The sequence below is a fragment of the Tyto alba genome, unplaced genomic scaffold (assembly GCF_018691265.1).
Source record: "Tyto alba isolate M040663 unplaced genomic scaffold, T.alba_DEE_v4.0 Super-Scaffold_22, whole genome shotgun sequence".
Classification (NCBI taxonomy): domain Eukaryota; kingdom Metazoa; phylum Chordata; class Aves; order Strigiformes; family Tytonidae; genus Tyto; species Tyto alba.
This window is the reverse complement of record NW_024881296.1, coordinates 14,715,593-14,729,440: the sequence shown is the minus strand read 5'-3', so window position 1 is coordinate 14,729,440 and position 13,848 is coordinate 14,715,593. Positions and strand designations below refer to the sequence as shown.

Sequence of the window (13,848 nt, the reverse complement as noted above, 5' to 3'; positions counted from 1 at the left end):
AGTACCTACTCCCACACTTTTCCTTGGAGGGGGAAAAGAAGTGCTAGGTATTAGGATCCAGAGGACACTTGCCTGACCTCAGTTCATACAAAGGAGAATACTGTTTACTTTTCCAGCCTGATTTCGCTTCATGCTGTCACATTAATAAAATGCCACTCCAAACTAAAATTTCATTCCAGGATCTGGTATCACAATATGATAAACAAAACTTTTCAAAATGTTGAAGGGTTTTATTGCCATTTGGAACATGTTTATTGTTCAAAAACACTGCATTGAAATAAAATCCATCACATACATGCTTTGTCATCTGTATCTGTACATCAGTGTAACTTGCAGGCAGGTCATGCACAAAACCCACTCTCCCAATGAAGTCAAAAACTACTGAAAGGCACCTTGTGTCCTTCAGATCTTTGACTCCAAACAAGTTAATTTTTTGCCCATGTAAAGATTACATACAGCTAGAACAACTCAAACAGTAGGAAAAAAAAATAAAATCCATTTAGAACTTCAAGAACAGTATCAGACTTTGTTGCCTTCCTTCATTCAGCACTATGCTTTTGCTTTTCTGAGTCTTCTTTAAATAATGTGCGACTTAAAAGTGTATGTTAATGAAGTCTCTTTACTGAGACAAGGCATGCAGTAAGGGAAGAGGGATAGCTGGTTACTTCCAGGCTGGCTATCTACACATTTGTTCTTGTAGATTAGCAAGCCACTGCTTAAATTAAAAAAAAACAAAACAAAACACAAACAAACAAACCACCAGACAGAATAGGAATGAATGCACCCAAGTTAAATGGCTTTTAAGAATATGTTAATACATAGAACAATGATACCACCTACAGTTCTGTTTACTGACCTCCGTTCATGTTGATTTGAAATCAAGTTTTGTCAAATCATCACGGGCCACTTTTGTAGACTGTTAGATAAAAAGTTGGTTTTCAAATATTGCTTGTTATTTGGATGACTAACTCTTTATTAAAAGGGTAGTTATTAAGGACCTGTAAGGCAGCAAGACTTTAAATGCAATAGTTTAGATTGCTGAATAGTACTTCTAAAAAGGCAAGGTAAAAAAATTAGTAGGATTCTTGGTGGGGTCATATTCATAATAGGTGTTTGTTTTATCCCCACTGTAATTGTCTCAGCAACTGTAGATGGCAAGTCTTCCTTGGTTCTAATTCAGGATGAACACATTCCCTGGCTTATTTCAAGTTAGATATTTAGTTCTTTTTCTCCAGCCTGCCAAGAGAAGAACAGCTTTTGTAAGAGTGAATATTGAACTGCAATTGCTATAAAAAAAAAAAAATCTGGATTTACAGCAGAACTTTAGTAATGAAGGACATTTGGCTAGTCACTTATGCAAAAGCAGGTCCACTTGCAATTTTGCTCAACCTCATTTTTTTAATTTAGTTCAGGAGGCTTCATCCTCCCATTGCTCCACATGGATTTTTCTTGGAGCAGAAGAGAGAAAAGCCTGACTCATCAGGATTGCTTGGGGCAATGTCTGCGTTACTTGCTACACAATGAGGGTGTGAGACTGATTGCAGTGGGTTCCACAGTCACACTCAGTTGGAACCACCCCATATATAGAACAGTCAGCTTAGAAAGATTTTGCTTGTTTTCTTTCAGACATACAACCCCTCCACCGTTTTATGGATGCTTCCATCTCAGGAATTAGCTAGAGATGGATACATGTGGACTAATCAACCTAATACATGAAACAAACCTCAAATTTCAGCAGCTGCTGAAAGCCCTGTCTACATCCATGACCATAAGGGTTTTCAGCCTTTTCTGTGTGGACCCTTCAGAAACTTCAAAGGAGGTACAAGGCAACCAGCCATAGTTCAGCCTACTGACAAGCAGCTTGTTAATAGGTTCGCAAAAGGTAATGAAAGTAAACAAGTTCAGAAACCATGCAGGGGTTTGTACCACAGCTAAAAGCCACCAGAGTATTCCATGAGCCATCAGTTTATGACTTGCCCTTTGTAAAGTGTGACTTGCCTGTATTTGATCAGTCGTCCTCCTTGAATAAGTTGTGCAACTTCATTAGTCAAATGGCATGCGAAAAGAAGCCAGTTCCTTGGCTGCACTTTATAGGCAAACCTCATGAAAGTCAAGGAGTAACAACACAGTGCTGCAAAACATGACAGATATCATTAGTAGATTATTTTTAATATCTGCATTTTTTGGAGGCTTAATTTTCATATTAGTGGAATGCAATGACAAGTACAACACTTCTTACTGCTTTTCAGGTTTCCAGTAGTCCTACAGACTTGTCCACTTTGAGGATCCAATGTGGGAAAACACACGACTGCTCATTTTTGCTACACAAAGATCCACAGGGCTGCAGCTTTCCACAAAAACTCATTTTCCTCACATACTTGCATGTGATGCAACTGAGGCCTTTTTAGTGTATTACCTAACCTATCTCAGCCTGAGAATAAGTTAATCCCAATGAGGCATGCCCTGTCCTATACAATTATTCTGACAATTTCTATGACAGTATTTTTAAAAATCCTAATTACTTAAATACAATTCTTGCTGGAATATTCTGAATGGTCTTCAAGAGAAGGAGGCTTCCACCCCCAGGAAATCATCAACATTCAGAAGCATAAAGCTTTGTTACCTGCTTTCCATGAAGATGTGAAACAATTTTAATCTACTCTATCATAATTACATTTAAATACAGGAAATCACAGCCCAAGAAGTCACTAGTTTTACAAAGTTCTGACAAGCTTAAAAATGGAAAAAAAGAAGATCTGTACACACACCATATATATTATGTATGTATATATATGTAAAAGCTAAAAAAGTGTCTCAACTTTGCTAAGCTGGGTAGCTGCCACCAAAACACTGTTTGCAAAGGAGTTTTACTATACCAGAGACTATTTGAACTAGCCTTCCATCTCAAGGAAGCTGATTAAGAGACTGAATTATTCTGAGCAGAACCTAGTGAGCATGAGGCTATAAATTTCCTTAACCCAAAGGTATTTTGCTTCAGGGAGAAGAATTACTCAGAGTTAAATTATTAACTGAGTTAAAGAAGAGACATAATGCCAAAATTAAGCTACTAAATTAAAGCTATCAGATTTATGGTCCTAGAAACTATACATATTCCAAAAGATGTGGAAAAAAATATCGCTTATGCATTTAAAAACAAAGTCTCACATTATTCCATTAAGAGTCACACTAGCCCCTCACAGGCAATTGCTTTGCAAGGAGTTAACCTCCCTCAGCTGCTTTTTGTACCCTGCAGACCAAGCAGTACAATTTCTTCACTGTCAGTGTTGATATTTAAGTCTCACACTATCCACAAGGCATCATTGTTGTTAATACAAAGACTAAAGATATGTAAAAAGATGCATTTTGAACCAGTGTGTGCAATAGCATAAGATACCAAAATAATTATACTTCAGGAGTGAGTCTGGTGATCAAAACTACTAAGATCCAACCCCCCTCCCCAAGTTACTGGAAAACCCTCTGAAAGAGAGCTCTGCAACTTTTCAGTACCTCAATTTAAGTGGCCTCTGAAGTTATACAACAAGATACTGGACATCTGTATCTGTTTTGATCACAAGTTTGCAAGCAACTAGTAACATATAACTGCTTGAAGGACAAAATTCATGTTGTGTAGTCAGTTTACTGGCAAGAAGGTTGCCTCAGGTCTTACCAAATGTCATTCGGCCACTAATGATTTCTGGAGATTTCTTCATGTCATTAATAGCAGCAACAGGAAGTCCCCAGTTGGCAACTGGCCCCCAAAAGTGCTGTAAAGATGGAAAAAGAAAATAGAGTTACACAGAAACACATACTTCCTGCAGTATTCTTATAGTTTTCCTTACCCACACAAAGCTTCAGAGGACAGGGTTAAGGGTAAACTTCCAAGTTAAGACAGGGACTACTTTTGATGTAAGGGAAAAAAAACTAAGCCCTTCTTTTATCAGGATCTAGTCTTCCAGAGGGCAGGAAGAACCCCCCACTCTGAATCTTCTTGCAGACTGGAGAGGAACTACTATAAGGCCACTGAAATGCAGTTTTGTATACTTATACCTCAGCCATCATTAAGCAGTCTGATTGGTACAGTCATGTTAACAACCTCAGATTTACAGCTCACTTCTGTGCAGAGAATTAGAATTCATCTCTTTCAAATAAGGCTCCTAAAAGTGTAATGAAAACACAAGGACTTGCTGAAGTAAAGGACTGGAACTGTCTTCATGTTATACTGATACTGAAGAAATGCTCAGCATCTTCCAGGTGCTTACACCATTTCTTTGAAAGAGCAGGGCCATGCAATCAAACCAAATTGTTACCTAGAGCTTCATCTGCAATTGCTGAAAAAACATAGTGACTCCCTAAAAGCTCAGTGATTAGACAGATATAGGAGCAGAGCAGTTAGCTACAGGTGTGTACACAGATAGAAAAACAGAAACAAGAAGTGGAAAGAATCAAGTCAGAAAAACTGACAAGAGCTCAATTTGATAGCTATTGTATAAAAGACTCCAAACAGAAAAAAATAGTGTCCTAAATCCAGTCTCTATTACTCTTACAAGTAATAAGGCTTCAGCAGAATTCTTCCCACAGAAGATGCATGCAGTACTTGCATCAGCTTCTCCTAGTGTGAAATTTAAGGATGCAAAAAATAACTCTGCTAGGTTTAGCAGAAGATACAAAACTTGCAAGAAAAAAGCTTTGCAAATACCAACCATATCTATTATTTTGACACTTCCCTTAACTGTAACACTGCAGATATTGCAATGATTTGGAATTGTCAGGTGATATTTAAGTTTCTTGCCATTTAAATTTCAAGATACACGTGTCAGTATGGATACTAGCTTGTAACACTGCAGTATGATTAAAAGTCACACTTGCTTCCTGCAGATCTGTGTTGCAATACAAGAAACTTAACTGAAAAAAAAGTATAGAAAAAGAGTGAGTTTAAGTTGTACACACTTTTTTTATAGTTTAACCTTAGTGCAACATGCAAAACAATGTATTTCTGCAAGTGTCTACAGAATGTGCATTGGTCCAAACTCAGAATTATAATAAGAGTATTTTGAAGAGTGTGATAGATGCATTTGTTTACTATATTCCTACTGACAGGAAAACAGACATCTGTAATGATTAAAGAATCTCAATCACATCAGAGAAAACATAGTATAACTACAAAGAGTTGCATGGCTACATGGTAATTGTACAGCTATGGTTAGCTAGTGTAAAAAATGTTCCTATAATACCACACACGCACCAGATATGTTGCAACAAAACAAGAACATTCACAGAAAACTAAGTTAGCAGCACACAAGATGTTGTTTTAGAGGCTTTAATGTAGCTATTTAGATAGTCTTAAAGGATAATAAAAGGACCAGAAAAACATCTAGTCCCAACCATGATTGTTTGCACACTAAGATAACAAGACAACTTGTGTTAACATCACCACACTAAAGCAGACTGTAAAAGGTAACTGGTGAGGCAGTACATATACTTGGTGAGGTTTTTACAGTTGTTTCAGGAGTCTTATTTAAACAATTGTAGTTTCAGAAAAAGTCTTTAAGGCTCCAAGCTTGATTTTTTTTTTTTAATCTATCACACAATTACAGCTTTGAGAGTCTTAGTGATGACTTCTGTTTTGAAAAGTGAATCAAGTCAAGTTGGCATTTTTACTTAATTCAACTGCCATTAGAGCATAAAAAATTAAATATGCTATGTACTATGGACCACTTCAATATCAGACTGAACAGGCTGAAGAATCATCGGTTCACACCCCAACAACACTGCAGCAGTAGCTTTCTTCTGCTGACCAGGGAGGTAGATTTGGAACCTTCTTATTTGAGATGGTTATCCAGTTTTAAGTGCCTCCAGGCAGACAACCCTTTGAAGTTGCCACACACAAGAATTAAGCTACACCTATACAGTTGGTCTTTGGTTTATACAGCATAGCAAGTCTTCCATAACATTATGATTCACAATCTAACAGCCATAAAATACCCACTCCCAGTTTCAGGAGCAAACTGAAAGGCTGAAGGAAAGAAGAATCTGTAGTGAGTTATATGGTACCATTTATTGTCTGACAAAGCCTGTTAAAAATAAGCCAGGTAGTTTGCTTATGTAGTATTTGTTGTTGCTATGCAGAAGAATGGCTCCAAATAGATCTGATATTAGCAGAGAGTATGGGAAAAAATGAAGCCCCTTGAATTTCATAGCGATTACTTTAGGAGACATTCTGAAGGAGATAATATTTGGTCACCTTAACCTCAGACTTGCAAATTAGTATTATTAGTGCGTCATCCCTGGAGGTTCACAGTATGCTTTTCAGATGCAGGTAAGGTCATAACAGTGCTGAAGCAAAAAGACTGCAAGTTACTGAAGCTAGAGAGAATGTGAAAGCAGAAGTTCCCTCCGTTTTCTTACCGTACTGTTCGAGTGGGACATCATTGTTTTCCATTCAAAAAGCACATATGAGAAAGAAGAAAAAAAAGTGTTAGTTTCTTTCATAATCAACATTGAGAGACGTGTACCACAAAACAGAAGATAAGTAGAAGACAGAAAACTGCTGTGTCATTAACCTTGATTCATGTAACAGTATTAAAACCCTCATTTCCCTCAAGAGCTGTCATTGTTACAAGTGTTTGCTGCTCAAGTATCTTTTTCCTAGCAAGATAAAATCCCACTGTGGTCTGTGGAAGACATTCATCTCTGTTAGACTTCAAAGCCTCCAGGATCCCACCTCAACTAGTTTAAAGGGAAGACAAAAGCCATTAAGGTTTGTCATGACAAAGCTAAACAGCTACAATTCCTCTGTGAAAGCTTTGAAGAAGTCACTTGGAATTCTTTGTATACCCAAGTAGGTCAAACCAAACTTTGCCAGAAATGTTACTGCCACCAAGGTCAGGGCCAACCGTGGATGTCCCAAACATAAGCTACAACACATTTTCAGTTATCTAACATACATGACTGGAGAATAATTTCACAGGGTTCATTTAAGTGCTAATATAAGTACCAATTTATGTAGTAACTTAAATATATTCTGTAGTCTAGCATATATCATTGTTTGCTGCTATACCTTTTAAAATGCTTCAGAACTTTTAAACATAATCTTTCTAACAAAGATACAGATAGTACTGAGTTCTGACTTCTAAGAAACCATCTAATAGCAAGCCTACTGCTGACCAATTGCTGCTCACCAACCACTGCCCCGAGCTGCAGAACAGTTTGTAACAGTCACTTCCTTCAGCAGTTGTTCTTAGATCTGTTTTACAAATAGCTACAGTAAGGGAACAGCCAGGTCTACTTGGGAAATCACTCTGGATGTGCATTTCAGAAAGTCTTTGTTACAAGCCACAGGCTGGTTCAAGATGCTTTGTTAGTAGGTCCTGGACTAGTTTAAGCACTTGGTTTTTGTTTTCTTATTAACTGAACAGCAGCAATAGTTAGTTGAAGTTCACATGCGAAGTGCACACTTCAATTTTTTCATAAAACCTTAACTAGAGCAAGTTCATATCTGTCTCCTGGCACAACGTTTCTGTGCCAATAGAAGTCGGCCTTCATTTTTAAAGTGGCAGTTGTTTTCAGGCAAGTGAAAGCCTAAAATAGAATCAAACTGATGCTATTTTAACAGAGTAGGCAGCTCCGGCTAAAGTCTTGCAAGGTTGTCATCACATTCACATGAGATTGGAACAGTTATTATACTCCTAGAAGAGGGCAGATCAAAGTCATATAGACTCTTCCAGAAGCAGGCATCCAGCCCCAAAGCTCTGCATCCAATACAGCTGCAAGAAATGCACCACATCCAATAGCGAGGATACTGCAGCAAGTGCATGCATCCATTCCAAATCAGTAATTTCCAAGAACCACATTCAATCCCTTGGCAAAGGGGACACGTTGCACTACTGTTTCCAGAAGCGTGGACAACAGCTGTTGGATTTACTCACTCAGTTTCTAAGTATCTGCTTTCAGTTTAAGTGTCTAGACATCACAAGAGGAACTAACAGCTGATCAATACTTTATATTGCTACTGCAATTAATTCCAAAAAGGCTATATTGGGGAAGATGCATTTTTCCAAAATATTCACATATATTTTCCTCATACTGGCAATGAGGATATTAATAGGCCAGAGACCATTTTGTAAATATAGATGAACTGTCATCACTTGTTTCCCCCCTACTGCTATCCCTTAAGCAGAAAGAGTATGACCTTTCTACAAAAGTTAGATTGTTCAGTTCTCAGAGTATACAGGACTGACAGCAGGCACCATGTCCTTCAGTTTCTAGCACAGACCATTTTTATTTAAAGTTCTTATGTCATTGTGCTTAAAGATTTACTAATGAGTAGAACTGAAGATCAGCCATTCTAGTTATATTACTGACACTAACTCTTCTAAAGTTCATTTCAATTAAAAGAAAGGTCCTAGCAGCTTATGTCAACATAAGTGCTCAAGCTTTACAAGGAATTAACTATCTATTTCAAAGCCATGCACATTATCAGAGTCACTACATTTGCATTACTGCCGAGTCATCAGGAAGAGCCATTCCAGAAGTACCCCAGAAGATGGCAATTCCCATCCCTATTTTTCTGTTACCAGAAGATTTTGGGACTCCTTGGGATTCATTGTGTGAGTAAAGCAATTTAGGCTTCTAGCACAAGAAGATGCCAGAGCTTGTCCAGAACGGCTTATAGGTCTTCTCTCTCAAAAGAAGAGGAAAGCTGTTTTACTGGATGTTTTTCAGAAGATATTGCTTTAAATCATTAGGACAGGAAGAAGACTCATTTGCCCACTACTAGTGACTTAGATAATACAACTTTAGTGATGGCTGACATTTTTAGAATCTATAGAAAAAAAATGCAGCTTCAAGATCGCAATATATAGAGCTACCAAGCTTTCATACACTAATCAGCTAGCTTTAAATTATCGTTACTGCTGCATTTTACAAGAAGCAGGAAAAGTCTACTTACAGCTTACATTCTTACTATGCTTACTTTGAACCATTAAAACATGGTTAGGGGAAATTTGTATCTACATGATTTACAGTCATTCAGATCCCTATTAATCACCACTTGAGAGAAGCCAGATGTAAAACTGGCAGAACAATTAATTATTAATGACAGTTTTAAAAGCAATTTATCTTGTTTCTTTGTGCAAGATCCAAAAGCTAACCCATGATATAATGCAATTCTAATGCCAGAGCCACCTGAGAAAAGCAGCATGCATTTATTGCATTTGCTTTCATGTTTTCAAGTAGCTTCAGTTTCAACTTTGTAACTTATTCCTATAGATGTCTGCAAGTTTTGATTGCCCTGAGCCATAATAATGGAACACTCAATTCCACTGCTTTGAGTAACTTCAGTTATTCTATTTAGGGTCGAACAACTTAAAGCACAACACTGACATCACAAACAGTATCTCAATTCATTGCTTACCACAAACAAGTTTCACATTTATAAAGCCTTGATTCACAGTAGTGATTAGATGCTGATTTTTAGAACTGATACTATAGTCTCTGAGCTTTGAGGAGCAAGGCAGGAAGGGAATTTTCTTCACGATAGAGTCCTGTAGTCTGGGGAAGCAAGAGCCTTCAAGAAGGAATATAAAGAGATAGCAGCTCTAAAGTATATACACCCGATTTTTTCTATGGAGACAACAGATTACTGTCTCTTATCAACAGTTACCTAAATTTTAACCTCTACATAAAGCCAACAACTTAAACACTTGCCTCCTAGTAAGCAAGAAGCAATGCTGAAAGGCCATACTGGATGGAGCAACTGACTCCAGCCCTTCATGACACACCCAGTAACAGAAGTACAAATTAAGCAGGCATCTTTGTATGTAGCAAGGCAGAACCCATCCCACAAAGATAGAATACTGTGGGATGCTCTTTTTTTTCCCAGTACTGTTTTATTTATATAGTTAATTTCAAGACTAGAACTAGGATGAAATACATCTGGAAGGCTTATTTCAGCTGCTACCTTTTCAGTCTTTGGTAAGGAAAGAGATACTTCCAGTAAGTTGTTGTGGTTGTTTATCTAATTAAAGCAGACTACTGTTTTACAGGCCATTTACATGCTTCACATGAATTCTCGTACAATTAGTTAAATGTTAACATTAAAATGCACTTATCAAGGTTACAGAACATCCTCAAGACTTTCAAAAGGAATCCACACAGAATCCTGCTCTGACCTTTCTTTGTTTTGCTTCAAGGATGCTATCTTCCTTCTACTTATCTTACTGACTCTGTTTCTGTGGAACCCAACTTGGCAAATGCCAACCAACCCCTTCTGCTTATTGCTTCTGCTTACGTTCCCTCTTCCAAGCAGGCTTACACCATCTTCTGCTACTTTAACCAAGACTAAGTTTCTCAGATAAATAGATGTCCTCCTACATGCTTGCTCAACATCAACATCAGTTGCAATAGATGCAGGTAGAACAGCAGGCAACAGCTACAATGAAAGGTTGCTCAACCACCTTTATTAGAAGAGCCCATTTTTATTTGTTTGGTTTTGTCAAACTGCTTGTCAGCCAAAGAATCCTCAGCCTGCCTACTTAAGATCATTCCTATACAGCAGTTCAACCAGATTTAACCAATTATGCTACAACTGTATCTTTATGACATTCTAGTGATTTCAGTTCGTGATGCCGTACCCCTTACCCCAGCACACAAACTGGAGCTTGACAAAACTATCGAGCAGCCTGGGCGGCGACTTCAGCCACATTCCCGTGCAAGCGGGGCTCTGACGAGCCTCTGAACCCAGCGCCTACCTGCACACCCATACTCCGAGGGTTAGAGAAGTGGCCTTAAACCTGCCTCTGTCACCCAGCTCACCTCTGCCCGCGGCTGAGCTGAGCCCTCCCCGCTGCCGCCGGCGGGGGGGCCGCGGGGCGCGGGAAGGTCACCGAGAGGCGCAGCCGCGGCGGCACTTTCAAGGCGCGTCGCTTCGCTTCAAGGTCAAGTCCGGCTTCCCCGGGGTGGGGCGGGAGGGAGACGGGCAGCCCCGGCGCCGTGACGGCACGGCGGGCCCCGCCGCCCCCCGCGCACCCCCGGGCCGGCTTCGCCCTCAGCCTCACGGGCGCCCGCCCGCTCCCTCCCGGGCGGTGCCGGGGAAACCCCACCCGAGGCGGCGGCGGCCCCGCCGCGCCCTCACCTCATCAGGTAGTCCCTAAACTCCTTGCTGCGCACATAGTCCACGGCCTTGCGGCCCAGCGCCCCCGCCATGGCGGCCCTCGGCGGCCGGCAGCGCCCAGCTCGCCCGCCTCACGCGCTGCCGCCACCGGCGCCGGTGACAACTCCCCCGCGCCGCCGCCCGCTTTACGGCAGCGCCCGCGCCACCGCCCCCTCCGTCACCGCGGCGCTCTCGGCGCCTATTGGCGGCGGCGGCCCCGCCTCCCCCCCCCCCTCGCGCTCCCGAACCGGGGAGGGGGGCCTGGGGGGGAGGGTGGGTGGGTGGGAAACGAGGGTGCCGTAAAGCAACGCGCCGGGAGGAGAAGGGGTGGAGGGGAATCGTCGCAAAGCGCGCCGCGGAGGGTCGTCGCCATCGGCCGCGCCGCCGGCATTCCTCCGCAGCCCGCCGGGCAGAGCCGCTATTGGCTGCAGGGCGGCGGCTGGTGGCTTCTCATTGGTCGCCGAGGGGCGCGTCCCGCCCCCTGCCGCCGTGTCTCGCTCCGCCCCCCGCCCTGTGTGGGGCGCGGGGTGTGGGGGGGGTGTATGGAGCCCCCGGGCGGTGGCCGAACCTCCAGCGGGCGGGGGCCGCCCTGTGGCGGCGGTGGCCCAGGGGGGCCCAGAGCGGGTGTGCCGCCATGGCGCGTGAGGCTGGACAGAACCAAGAGGGCCCGTGATGGCTTCAGTGGTTTTTAAAAATGATAAGCCTGTAGGGTCTCTTAAGAGCCCAGTTTATGGACTGAGTTTTGGGGGGTTGGGAGTACAGGATTATGACAGAGCGCTGCGACAGTTTAGCCTTTCCCTCTGTACTCTTACGGAGCGGGCTAAGATCCCATCTCTCACCGGCACTTTCTATTTCATGCCGGAGCCAGAGGTTACTGGTTTAGAAGGGAAGATAAACTCTAACCCTGCTAATACCATCTCCATAAAATTCAGGCCGTGCAAACAAATACCTGTGTGTGAATTACTTCTTTTATCTTTGCTCAGTGCACTAGAGATAGTGAAAATGGATGTTTGGCTCCTACGCTTTCCTAAGACTTGCAGCCTCAGTTCTTACAGTCTAGAACTGGGCTGAGAGTGCAGCCTGGAGAATTACCTATCCTCTGCAAGAAGCCCTGGAGGCCACGGCTGCTTCATTTCCTTCTGCTTCCCTCCTCTTCCCTCCTGGATCTCGGGTTGGGGCCGGAGGGGGGGGGAACCAAACAAAACCAACAACAACAAAAAAGAGTAAGAGCTCTGCACCCTCCCTTCCCAGTTGCCTGCTCGGAGAACAGCAGGTTGGAGGATAAGTATCATGTATAGACATCCTCTCCTTTTTCTGTATCTGCAGTATATGATAGGACGCCTCACAACCACCCCTGGCTTTGCTGTGTGGGAGAAAGGGTTTTAATCCCCTTGGTATACTGCATTATGAAAAGCCCAAATGTAACCCAACATATTTCTGTGGACTATTTAGACTTCTCATTTAAAAGCAGCAATGTGAATATGAATGAGGTCCCAAAGAATCATTTATTCTAGTTGATTTGTCTTGTGCCAACAGAAGGAAGGTCTATGGAAATCAGTTCTGTATGTTCAGACAAAAATCTCCTGTAGTGGCATTTCACGTATCCTATATGGTCAAGCTCAGTCATTAATACTACAGCAACCATTTTGCCTAAAAATGTAGCCTTAATCTCCTTTACTGAAAATTCATCATTTTTTTTCTTAACTCAAGAAAAAACCCCAATCTTCTTTGGTGAAAAAAACCCAATCTTCTTTGTTTTCGAAGTAGTTAATGGAAAAATTATTAACTAGAAATGTGCCCAGAAGAAACCAGTCCCACATGACAGGCTCTACCAGTTACACAACAAAAGCAGCTATCAAGGATTTGAAGTTTGCTTTTGCAGCAGTTCTGTATTTATTTGTGGTGGTTTTATTTGCATACTGGTTTTTAGGATTCTTATAAGGATATCAAAAGCCATACAAAACACCTCCTTCATTTGTCACAGTCACAGCTTCCCTTTTACCCCTTTAGCCTGCTCAACAGAGACATTAGCTTGGATTTGACATGAGTTACCCCCGACAAGTCCATATTAGGTGTACTTTTAAGCATGTTGTTCCCTGAGTGACCATTAACTGTTAGTTTAATAAATTATTCTAGCTTTTTTTTTTTTTTTTTTTTTTTGATATCAGGATTAGGCCATTTGACTTATAGCTGGGTTGTTGTTAACCCCTTCTCTTCAGACATGTGCTCTTCTCCAGGGCTGGACTGCTCTGTCCTCTCTGTGAGGTGGAGGATAATCGCTGATGATCTCACATTGCTTCTGCTAGAGTCTGGTGGACCACAGAGCAAGTTTCTTTAGGTCCTGCTACACATTTTTTATAAAATATATTTCATCTGTTCTTTTCCTGGTCTGAACTATGCTTCTGTCCATTTTTTACACTGAATTTATACCTATTTTGATTTTTTACTATTACCATACTTCTGCCTTTGCCTGTTATGCGCTCTTTCTTCATTATTCAATGACTGTGATTTCCTTTATCATATTTTAATTTCTAATGCTTTTATCAAACTTCTTTAGTTGCTTTTTGTGTCCCATGATAGTTGAAACTGATGCATGCATTAACCTTTCTGATTCTGGTATCTGCAGGCTGACACCATTTCTTTATTTTCATCTATTCATATGTCCTTTTGTCTATTTACTGTATGTTCCCTTTTGATTT

The 13,848-nt window shown here is 41.3% G+C and overlaps 1 protein-coding gene across 1 annotated transcript; it reads right to left on the bottom strand.

The window, feature by feature from the left end:
* Positions 1-209: 209 nt before the first annotated feature.
* Positions 210-11,376, bottom strand: MPC1 (mitochondrial pyruvate carrier 1). The gene is made up of 5 exons (XM_032996934.2): positions 11,132-11,376; positions 6,406-6,409; positions 3,668-3,764; positions 1,999-2,131; positions 210-1,236 (listed from the first exon to the last, which is right to left on the bottom strand). Exons 1-5 carry the CDS (start codon positions 11,200-11,202, stop codon positions 1,218-1,220), a joined length of 324 nt encoding a protein of 107 aa, XP_032852825.2. The 5' UTR covers positions 11,203-11,376; the 3' UTR covers positions 210-1,217.
* Between the last annotated feature and the right edge of the window lie 2,472 nt (positions 11,377-13,848).